Source organism: Python bivittatus, unplaced genomic scaffold (genome assembly GCF_059951505.1).
Source record: "Python bivittatus isolate LINGU-HERP-01145 unplaced genomic scaffold, Pbiv_v1 ctg000610_np1212, whole genome shotgun sequence".
NCBI lineage: Eukaryota > Metazoa > Chordata > Lepidosauria > Squamata > Pythonidae > Python > Python bivittatus.
In genome coordinates, this window is record NW_028277088.1 from 10,407,713 (window position 1) to 10,420,356 (window position 12,644).

Here is a 12,644-nt window from a genome sequence, read left to right on the forward strand (position 1 = left end):
GCCAAGAAAGGCAAGATGGCAGCTGTGGTAGTCCCCTTGAAACACTGCTCCTTTTTTAATGCATGCAATGTACAAAAGAGGTGGGGCTTCAGTTGGGCCACCACAATTGCCATCTTGCCTTTCTTGATTCCCCCTGCAGACTCCACTGCCATGGTGGACATTTTCAGAATCTTTTAGTTTTGTCCAAATACATATGGTTTCTGTTGTTTTTTTTTAAAAAATTCTAGTGATTGACTAATGTTTACAATAATGTCCTAATATCTCTATATTTGTCAGACTATTCTGTCCATCTTGTTCTGAACATTTTATCTCTACCTGCTGCAGACCAATCTTCTCAAAATGGTGTCTTCAAACTTTTTCTATTTTTTAATTTAATGGTGAATTAAACAAAAACAAAAACAAAGCACCAACAGGAAAAAAAAGATTGTGATCATAGAACAAAAAAAAAAGTAGTATGGTATAATGATTAAAATAAATAAACCATGACCAAAAAAAAAAAAAGAGGAAGAAAACATGGAAAAAGAGAAAAAAACAGAAAAAAGATCCATATAATAACTACAGATAGTGTTATAAAATTAATTCAATCCTTAAGCTTATCTTCAAATTTAGACCATATAAAAATATATAGCTTCATCTTCATATTTTTAGAATGTAGAGGCTTACCTGGACAAGACCAGATAATTTCTTACAATGTCAAAACAAAAAATCGAAGGCCTGTCTCTTTTTAAAAATGCTTTGAAGAGTCCAATAAAACACAACATAATATTTTCTGATGAATTAATTTCTTTTTAAATCATAAGAAGCATATTTTACATTCCTTAACACCTGTACCCACTGATTCTACATTACTGGATATTCCAATTCTTCATTCCACAATTCAGATATACAGTAAACTAGCATTCATCTACTTTTTCATCTCATATAAAATGGAATTGTCAGTTTCTATTCAAATTCTGTATCTCTTAAAGATCCTAAAATTGCAGGTTCCTTGGAGGCTTCTAGAGCACCTGGGCCATATTATTTAATTAAATATGTTTCAACTGTATACAGTATATTACCAAGCAAATAGTGCAGGTCAGTCATATTCAACACACAATCTCTCAAAGTCTTTGAAGCAACCATTGGAAATCAACTGATTTAAAGTGTCGATCACTTGTTAAGCCCAAGCATTCCAATAAAACACCCTCCCTGCTACTTCCAAATTTGGGTTATTCTACAATGTCAATTTCTCATGTGATTTGGGAACAAAACAGAACTGCTTATCTATGAATAACCAAATGCACTGGGCAGCTTTCAAGGCTGGAAATGAAGTACCCTGTTTAATGGACCTGGACCCTAAAGCCTGCCAAGATTTCAGAGGTGTTCCTCTTCCTCTCCAAAATGCCCAAAGAGGACAATATTCATAAAAGATCTCATCCCCTCTCCAAATATAGATGTTTAAATAAAAGTTGAAAATCTGGTTTGTTTGTTTTTTTTTAATCTGCGCTCAGTCGTTACCGACTCTGCAGTGACTGCTTTGGACAAGTCCTTTGCAGTTTTCAAGGCAAGGTGTTTTGGAAGTGGTTTGCCAGAGCCTCCTTCCTAGAGCAGAGCCCAGCTGGTGAACGCAGGAGGCGGGGTTTCTGTTGCTTCGCGCCCTTTTTGAGGCTGCAGCAAAACTATGTCTTCAGCTGTATTGGGACAGCAACCCAGAATTCTGAGCCAGAATTAAGAGGAAGCTGGGAATTTTGAGAGGAAATAAAGTAGGGGAAGGCTCAGAATTCTAGGAGTTATAGTTTCCATATACTCCATATACTCAGAAGGCCAAGTTGGGGAAGGATGCACTACCCTTAGGTAATGAAGATGTGCATGAAAAAGTTGATATGGGGAACCTTGTTATTTTGGAAAAAATTCCTTCCAATTCTTCATTCCTTTCATTCATAATGAAAAGGATATCTCAGTACAGAAATAAAAACCCCTTTGCACAGCTAAGCAGAGAACCTTGCCAATCTCGACTGCTCTCAAAAACCTAAGCAAAGTACAGGAGAAATTATTGGCTTTCTGAATAAAAATGTTGCAAAAAGAAGCTTTTGGCCCTGGTATATTTGCTTAGGGTAAATTTATCTAACTCAGCCACAGAAGCTTTGGGCTCTTGGCTAAGTAAGTTTAAAATGTAGAAATTCAAGTTGAGAATAATTGGGCAATGTGCTTACAAAAATCACAAAATGCCCAAGCTGGCATAACAACCACAAAGGAACTGAAGCTTCTTCTGAGATCATCCAATGTAAAAGTGATCAAAAGTCCAATACTACAGTTCATGTAAATTAAAAAAACTATTCAAAAATTCAAGCCCCATAACCCAACCAAGGGATGTGGGAACTGGATGACTTACTATAAGGCATAAATAGTTTGTTTATAGAAAAAATAGTTTCTGAATTATGATGGGTATTTTAACTCAACTGATCTGACTTGCTTCTTACACTAAGTTCTGCTACATTCTTTTTCTGTAGCTTATGCTTTAAATCTGTAAATATCAGTGTTTAAATAAAGCTTTCTAAACTTTAGAATGCTAAACAGAACTTTTTGAATGTTTTAATGGGCAAGGATACCAGCTATAAAACTGCCAAGGCTTACATCCCAGGCTCTAAATCATAGACTGGATCCAGATAGCTAGTAGGAAAGCTGCATAAAATTCCCCTACAAGGAACCAGATGAATGTGGAGGAGATACATCATCAAACCCATGAAGCTATATCCTGCTGGTATCTAAACACAGTGCTTGCAAAATTTCTGTGGACCATGTCCAGAGAAGGACAACCAGGAGACTGAGGGGTCTGGAAACCAAGTTCTGCCAAAAACAAATGAAAGATCTGGGAATATATCAACCTTCAGAAGAGAAGATTAAGGACACACAAGTCTTCAAATATCTGTCATGCAGATGATGGAATCTACTTGTTCTTTGTTGCTTGAGAGAACAGGACTAGAACTAATGGATGGAAACTACAAGGAAGCAGAGCAGGACTGGAACTAATGGGTGGAAACTGCAAGGAAGCAGATTTTGGCCAAACTTTCGGAAAAAAACTTATCTTGCAGCAAAAGCTGCTTGGCAGAAGAATGGACTGTTTCAGGACATGGGAAGCTCTTGGTTGCTGGCAGTGTTGAAGCAGAGGCCTGTTGACCATCTGGCAGGAATTCTATACAGCTTCCTACATTTAATAAGAAATGCCCCATGTACAGGTTTTTTTTGAGTCTAAAATGTTATTTTGATTTCATCACCCAGGCTTGAAAATACACATAGTCAAAGCTGACATTTCAGCTCTGCAGGCCACCAAGACAAAAAATTAGAATTATGTATCAATGTTCCTCCATTGTCATGTTGTTTCTGTCTCTTACATGGAGACAATCCCCCATCCAATTTCACCAATTCATTGGGAAAAGCTAGGAATAATTTCCTTAACTACATTCTCATAAGGGATGTTTATAAGGCCCTGCTCAATTACTGAAAAAAAAGTGTCCTGGTATGTGGTCAGTTCCTTCCTTTTTAATAAATTATATTTATTTGTTTAGTAACTTTACAAGCAGCCCTTTCTGCTTAAACATCCCACAGTGGAGAACAGTTTAAAACAGAATAAAAACAAATACAATATATTTCAGATACCAGACAGATAAAATCACAGTAACTGCTCAGAAGCAACACTTTTTAGCAATACTATAAAAGCAGAAGACAACTAAAAGGAGTTATACAAGATGCCTGAATCACACAATAAGAAAAGCTGAAAGGGGCCATTTAGACCAGTGTTTCTCAACCTCAGCAACTTGATGGCTGGGGAATTCTGGGAGTTGAAGTCCACACATCTTCAAGTTGTTGAGGTTGAGAAATGTTGGTTTAGACCATAAAGTCTAACATCCTGTTCAGTGCAGGCAACCAGATTAAAGCATCTAGAGAAAAGTTTGTCCAGCCTTCTCACCACTTCTCTGGGCAACTGGTTTCATTGCTGAGATGTTCTTACTGTTTGGAAGTTTTTCTCACATTTGGTGGGAATATGGTTTCCTGTTATTTAATCCCATTATTCCATATCCACTGCTCCAGGGAGACTGAACATCCTAAGCCTACTTTTGTGTGATGCATCCTTTCAGATGCTATATCTGAAAAGCAAGAGTCAGGCTGGTGTAGTGGTTAAGGTGTTGGACTCGTACCAGGGAGACACAGATGCTAGTCTCCCCTTAACCATGGAAACTTCCTGGATGACTTTGGGCCAGTCATTTATTCTGTCAGCCCACACTATTCCATAGGGTTATTTTTTGGAAAAAAAAATGGTAGAAGGGAGTGCTACACACAGTATGCTCTCTTAAGCTTCTGAAGAAAAGGTGGAATAGAAATCTACCAAATTAATGAAGAAAGAAACTTCTCAGTCTTTACCTCTCAGGACCACACATTCCCAGTTCTTTCAATTTCCCTTAATAGGGCTTAGTTCCTAGTCCCTTTATCATCCACGTTGTTGTTCTTTGAACCTATTTTTGTGTCCGTATTCTTCTAAAGTGGGGTACCTGCCCAGAACTGTACATAATGCTTGAGGTGTGGGTGTAACCAAATCAGAAACAACTGGAATTATTACTTCCCTTGATTTGGAAATGCTATTTTTGTTGATGCAGCCTAAGACTGCATTTACTTTTTTAGCAGCTATATCACTTTGCTGATTCATTTTCAGGTTGTAATCAACTACTATTGCAAGATTCCTTTCACAAGTATTATTGTCAAGCCAGGGATCCCCCATCTGATACCTGTGCATTTCATTTCTGTTTCTTAAGCAATGAACTCTGCATTAATCTCTTCTAAATTTTATTCTGCTATTTTCAGCCCACTCCTCTAAACTATTAAGATTGTTTCAAATGTTTTTCTTCTAGGGTATTAACTTCACATCCACTGTTTTGGAATGCCTGGGGGCTTTAAAGAAACATCTACATTAGGGTCAATTAGGGATGTATGACTTAGAAGAAATCACCTTCATTTTACTATTTACTTTGGGGGGGCATATATTTGGTCAGTTTTGTTATTAAAAAACTAGAAAAATTGGTTCAACTGTATTTTAAAACATTAGATTTCCACTATTTACTATAGGAGATGTCCAGGATTCCCCCCCCCCCCAATTTTCTCTTCCTTAACATTTGGAATGCCCCATTCTGTACATTCATAACAGGACATTACACTACACTCCTTGTTTTCCACCACATCTTGGAATGAGCATGTGGAAACAGTGCACTATACAACAATGGGAGCATGCAAAAGAAAATGTTGAAGATGGTCTTTTTTATAAATGTTACCCTTCATCGCAATAATCCTATACTTTCTGAAGCAATTCACAACAGAATCTTTGCTGAGGCTGTGGTGATATGCAAGTTTACTGATTACATAAACAATTAAAGATGGCAGACTTGCTTTTTGGGCTATTGATGTAATGGTATGCGGGAATGACCTTGAGAGACAAGGGGAAGAGATGCTGCTTAGGGAATGATCAGATAAAAGGGGGAGAAGCCCACAGTTGAATAACGGGAAGAGAAAGAAACCTAGAAAGAATCTGTCCTTGCTTACCAGGCTGAAAAAAGACATGGCAGGAGATTTGTACTTGCAGACTTGGAAGATTCTGTTAATGTAGCCTTACAATAAAGTAGAATTAGCTCATCTTGTCGTGTTTCCTGTCTGGTCTACCTGGGAGGCTGACAATTGATTTTATGGAACACATATAATTATTCACATTTACAGTCATTCAATTATTCCCATTCTTGCTAGGTACAATTCTGATCAGCCCCAATCTTTGGCCATGTTGAGTTGAAATACTGTATTCTGATAACATCGGGGGGGGGGGGGGAGTACAGCTTGCTCATTCTTGATTTGCATTCTTCTTCCAAAGGTGTATGTTGGTTCAGTGGATCTTTTCCTGGAGGTTTTATTGGGGGAAGAGAAATGTTGAGTCTATTTCTTACTCCTAGATTACCTATGAACCCAATGACCCAGCTGCCAGTGCTGCATGCTGATCCTGCTGAGATAGAAGTGCCACAGAATGTGTCTATATCACAACTTTGGCACAGCTGTAGGTTAATAGACAAGCAGGAGGAAGGCTGCATGCCGTGAAGATGCAATGGTGTGTTTCAGACCTAACGGGACTGTAGGATAAAACAGGAGTTGGGCTATCAGGAAGTCAATGGCACAAGGCAATACAACATGTTAGCAAAAAGATAGAAAAGCTGCCCAGGGGGAAGAGAGGAGAAACAGCCCTAGGGCTGGTTTATATCTATCTTTTTTGCCAACCTGTCTAGGGTCAGCAAATATTGCAAGCAATGGAAGAAAAATGGATTGAGAGCAAAGAGGATGAAAACCAGGAAGATCAGAATAAACTTCTCAATAAGTTTAATTCTTTTCCTTGGAAAATCTTTTTTCCATCTTTTAAAAAGCAAAGGATTTGAAAAGCCTAAAAGTGTACAACAACAACTACTACTACTACTCCCACTACTAACAATATAGTCTCAACAGTCTACAATCCTGTCCTCTCCATGCTTGTTGGATGTGTAGACTGTACATGATGGTTGAGAAAAATAAAAAAATCTGGAGTAGGATGAATTTTCCTTACTATTTCAGTGGAGAAGGTAAGAGACAAAGGAAGGAGTAAAGAGGCAAGCAGAATGAGTGAAAATGCAATCAACCGCCCTTGCTTTTTTTTGCTTTTGCTTTGCTTTCTTTCTTTCAGGAGATAAGAAAGAGCAGGAGATAAGAGGAAGGATTTGAAAGAACAAAAGCAGTGTTGGCTGGGGAATGATGAAAGCTGTAGTGCAAGCCATCTAGAGGGCAATAGATTGGGGAAGACTGCTACAGGATTTGCAAAGATGTAAGGGGAGGTAGGGAAGACTGGTAGTTCTCATATTACTTTTTACTTCAGCTCTCCTGTTACTTTTTGGCTAACTTTGTATAAAAGCATATGAAGCTTCTGCATGTCCCTCTGAAAATATAGAGCTAGCCCCACAAGTGAATAGGGGAACAGACTTATGCAACAAATCAACCTTTCTCAGATCGATGACTGGTGTGGGCCTTCCGGGCTGTATGGGCGTGTTCTGGAAGTTTTGTTTCCTAACGTTTCGCCAGCACCTGTGACCGGCTCCTGTCTGTGCTCCTGCACTCTGAAGATGCCAGTCACAGGTGCTGGCAAAACGTTAGGAAACAAAACTTCCAGAACACGGCCACACAGCCCGGAAGACCCACACCAGTCATCGTATGCCGGCCGTGAAAGCCTTCGACAATACTTTCTCAGATCCATTATGTAAATTCTCAAAAGAAATGAACCTCCGAAATCGTGCCCTAGTTTCTTGAAAGAATATCATCTTTAGATCTGACCTCATGATTGAAAATCTAGGGAGGACCCTTGATTATCTGGAGGGATTTAAAATGTGCCATTGAAATACTGAGGTAGTACATTAACTGTATCTTAATTGATTGGATAATGCCTTTAAATCACCACTTTACAAAAAGAAGGAACTGTTCTGACCTAGGAAAGCAAGCTTCCATTAACTAGCCATGGACAATTTAGAGGACTCATGAATATAAAGCATGTTTTCATGAAAGTATATTATAAAGAAAATGGTTTGCCAAAGGAAAAGATGCAAATGTAAGTTTTAAATGCTGTTAATGAAATTTGCAAGGTAAAGCTGGCTTCACTCAGTGGAGTGAGCAGAAAAATTAGTTAGAGGAAAGAAAATTGGTTTCACTCTGGGGCAAGGGCAAGGATGTGAAATACATCCTACTGGGCCCAGAACACTCCCTTTAAAACCTTTAAGGATATAGATCCAGATAGCTACAAAAATTGTGGTCTCCCATATGAATTTGCATGAGCTTCACTAACCATAAGAAACAGGGTCTTTGCTGTACCAGCAGCAAAACTCTGGAATACCCTCCTTCTTGATACGTTTTTAGGGATTTTCCACTTGTTTTAATTCAACAAGAGAATGTTTCACCATCGAGTTATCTTGCATAGGATTTCTACCTAAACATTTACTTTGCATCTAGCACCCCATCTTAGCTCTGGCCAAGTCATTTATCAACACTAGTATCAATTTTGGATAATATTAACAGAGATGCTTTAAACACAAGATCTGAAACCTATTTTAAATCGTACTTTCAGATCTGAATTAAGGACATACTTGGTCAAACATACCTGTAGTTCATCCCAATTCTGAGGAACTATGCTTGAAGGTGAATGTGGCAAGACAGATTTTCTTTTCTAGAGTCTGCTTCCCAGTTTCTTAACTAGTATTTTAAGTTCATACACTGTGCTAAAACAGAGTGTGGCTTGTTTGACTTTCACTTAATGTGCCAAGGGAAAGCCAGCTAATGGCTTTGGGCAATGTGTGAAGCCAACCTATTACAGTTTATTCTATAACGTTGGGTTAAACAAATCATAGCTTAATGAGGGGTGAGTCAGGTCTACGTCTATCCCAGTCCACTGAGAGAAGTCAAGTTGCATTATTTTCATAAAAGTTGCTTGCTTACAGAACAAAAACGTCAACAGAAGACAAAAATGGCTATCCAGATATTTATAAAGATAGAAATACAGAGAAACAAAACTTGAGAAGTACAGTTCTTACAGTCAGTTGTGATTTCATAGGGGGAATTGAGGCGTGCATCTCCACAAGGTGATGTGCTCACGTACAAATGGAACAGAATGTTCTCTTTTAGCCTGTAGCCTCCCTCTTTTAACCGCACAAAGATTGATCGCTCGCTGTCTTCTCGTTGTCTGCTAGGATCACAAAGAGAGGTTGCAGGTCATTTCTTACATTCCAAATCAGAACTAATTCTTTTCTCCCTATGGGTTAGCTTGCAGAGTCTTTGTTTTATTCTCTTTATGGTACCTTGCATAATTTCTCTCTAGCTGATGTTTGAATGAACTCCACAATATCAGAAGGGGTTAAAATCTCCAGCCATCAAACTCATAAACAAACAGGCAAGTAAATAAAAATGATTATAATAAATATCAGAGAATTTATCATTATTAATTCAAACAATCATAATCACAGTATTGGCACTATTGTTCCATAACATGCCTTTTAAAAGACAAATAATGAAAAATTTAAAAGTTGAATGGGTTTCAGTGTTCTTCATCAGCAGTTACTCTAACACAGCCAGAACTGTTTGCAAGCCATTTCATCCTTAGTATAATCTATAGAAGCATTACATACTGGTCATACTTTTTTGCAAATTCAAGGAGAAAGTTGATTCAAAGAGATGAGTGGTAATACAATTCTGTTATTTATTAATAATTGAAAAAAAAATTAAGCAGTAGATGGGAAATGGGAGGCTGTGGATAAACAATGATTTCTCCTTTTCTGTTTCTTTAAAGAGAAATATTTTATTTATTTATATTTCAAATTTAGTCACCGCCCATCTCACTCAAAGAGTGACTCTGGGCAGTTCGCAATAAAACCACAATAAATACAGATTAAAATACAATAAAACAATGTACATAAATAAATAATGTCTTTATTTATCACTGATGGTAAATAAATATGATATATAAGGTAACTGGTAACTATTATTTTTATGAATAGAATGGTAACAACAGCTATGTTCAAATGTCACAATGAATGACAACCAACAGAGTCTCATTATACTAACAAACACCCCTAGATATCAAGTACAAGCCACAATGATGTCCTAATGACAGCACACATACCATGTGGGTCATCACTTGCCCCCTTACGTACCCTTGGATGCCTATGGACACATACATTCTATAGCTGGAAGTATGTGCTGGAGTTGTCTTCCTTTGTAGACTTACCAAATCTCAATGTCCAAAAGGAGGTACTGTATATGGGTATGCTTATTTGCATACTTTGCATATTATTTGCATAGAATTTTCAGTCATTCAGCTCCAGCAACCTCAGCCAATTGCTTGTGTTGGGCTTTGCTATTTCTTGCCTTCAATCATGTGTAATAGCCTTTAAAAAAAAACTTATCTTCTGCTTGTAAAGCAAGGTATACAAGCACAGCTCCTAAGCAGAGCTGGGTAGGGAATCCAGAATATCAGGGCAAGAATGCTCTGACAAAAAAGAGCATACTGTACGGTTACTGTATATGTTTGATACAGATGATGGGCTAAAGCACTGTACAAATATTTCAACTAAAATAATAATTAAAAAAAAAAACAGTCCTTTTCTCTTTCTTCCTTCTGGGCCCAGAATCTGCACCAACTATTAAGTTACCACTAGATTTCACATCCATTATGATTAGAAGACCATTGTAACAGCAGTCCTTAGCGATGTACTTTTCCCATATTCTCATCCTGTGGAGTTAGGCAGGTTTCAGTTATATAACTTTGAATATTTAGCCTGATCCCTGGGATGGTGTAAGTTCTGATAAAAGCAAGCTCCCTGATATTGATAATTTTCTAACTGTGCTAAGAATGGCATTGGGAAAAATGCAGAAACCTGAATCCTATCAGATTTATCCTCAGCTACAAACCCAAGTGCTATGTAACAAACAAATGGAGCAGGGTGATGACTTGACTGCTCAGATTTTTTTTTAATTTTCTGGGTGTTTCTGAGCTTGCTTATGAGGTAAAGCTGCCTCATGTCAGTGTGGAATTGAGACTGATTCAGCCAGCAGCAGCTCTCCAGTCTCTTGTATGCTGTAAACATCTGGAATTGGAGCTGCCAGGTATTGCCTTTATGTGGTTTGAAGCTGCATGACTTTGAAGAACACATGGAGTGAAACCAAAAAGCACGTAGAGAAAGATTTCATTGGTTATCTTCTTAGTCACATCAGTTTCCTGATTGCTGGATGATGACAGGCAATCCTCTGACACATACAAAAGGGCCTGGTATATGGGGGGTGGGGGTGTCAAAAAAATCAAGATGGCAGCTATACCCTTCAAATACCCTGTAAAATAATATGATGACTTATTTTTCAAGCCCTAATTAGAGACCTGAAGTTTCCTATGTGCTAATGCTAAAACTATACAAAAGCCCAAGACTATACAGAAATATATAGAAATATATATTTACATAGAAATATATAGAAATTTATTTATATATAGAAATTTATTTACAGTGGAACCTCGGGTTGCGAACGCTTCTGTTAACGAACTTTTCGGGTTACGACCAGCTCCGGCCGCAAAATTTTGCTTCGGTTTGCGAACTCCACCTCGGGGTATGAACAGGATATGCGGCCATTTTCCCTCCCGTGACATGGTCCGTGGCCATTTTCCGCCCCTGACACGTGGTCCGCGGCCATTTTTCCGCCCCCGACACGTGGTCCGTGGCCATTGTTCCACCCCTGACACGTGGTCCGCGGCCATTTTCCGCCCCTGACACGTGGTCCGCGGCCATTTTTGCGCCCCTGACACGTGGTCCGCGGCCATTTTCCGCCCCTGACACGTGTTCATAGGGAGGGGGACTCTCCCTCCAAGCAATAGCCGCCTCCCTGTCCTCCACGCCAGAACGGATTAACGGTAATTACATTGAACCTTATGGGGAAATTTCCTTCGGGTTGCGACCAATTCGGGCTGCGACCAGAGTCACGGAACGAATTAAGTTCGTAACCCGAGGTACCACTGTATATAGAAACATAGTATATAGAAATATATTCTTGTACTCTCCCCTCAAATCATCTCTTTACCTACACATGTATGAAAAATAATATCTCAAGTTCTTATTAACATGAACAATGCTTCTGGAAATTTCTCACACCGATAGCTAAATAGGTGTTTTCTAGGACAGCTCTTGCTCTTGCTGACTCTGAATGTAGCTAAAATATTTTTCTTCTTCCACAAGGCCAAGTCAAGAATCTCAGCAACATCTTGCATTGGTTTTTGACCAACTTGTCTTTGAGTTGAAACCCTCCCACCTTGTTCTAACTGCACAAAGTCTGTTAAAACTGTTGGGCTGTCACTCTTCCATGGTTTGCTTGTTTTGATGGTTTTTGATGCTGCGATGTGTTTTCTGTCATGGGAAATTTACAGCCACATTTCCCTGCTTGACAGGAACACCGAAGCACTTGAGAGAGGGTGGATGCCTGCAGCTGCCCTATTTCCCTACCACTCTTCACAGACACCTTAACTGCATAATCACGTTGACACAAACCTTTAGAACAGAGAAACACCTTAAGATCTTGCCACTTCAGGATTTAAAGCAAACATACTCATTTTGAAATAATAGAGTGCAAAATTAGTCTGCACTTTGACAGGCCACAAAAATTGCCCCACACTGTTATGTTAAAGTTAAGGCTCCTGACAGTGGTTTATTAGCCTGGATACAATGGAATCCTGGTGAAGAAAAAGCGCTTTGCAATGTGGTGGGGGAACTTTTTTTTTTTGCCAGTGTTCAGCTTAATTCAGAGAAGGGCTACCCAACAAATTTTGATGCCAGAGACTAAGAATGAGATGTCTCCAATCCAATTCCACTTGGTGACATAATCCAAAATGGTACTTTTAACTTTTCTTCAGTTGTCATGTTGGACATTATATCCAGCATTATTTAAAGCAGAAGATGAACTGGAAGCACAGGAGGAAAAATATATGGCCTGTGGCTCTCCCTATCAGCCTTTTGCTGTCACCTCCCAGAATCCTAGGAGTGGGAAGGGAAAGGAAGAGGAAGGGAAGGACCAAGTGGCACAGAGGTAAGACG

The 12,644-nt window shown here is 38.8% G+C and overlaps 1 protein-coding gene across 1 annotated transcript in view; it reads right to left on the minus strand.

Moving 5' to 3' along the window:
• Nucleotides 1-12,644, minus strand: part of ADARB2 (adenosine deaminase RNA specific B2 (inactive)) — a 391,861-nt gene that overhangs the window by 27,117 nt on the left and 352,100 nt on the right. Inside the window, exon 7 of the mRNA XM_088150229.1 lies at nt 8,610-8,758. Coding sequence (XP_088006355.1) covers nt 8,610-8,758 — 149 coding nt within the window. The remainder of the gene's footprint in view (nt 1-8,609; nt 8,759-12,644) is intronic.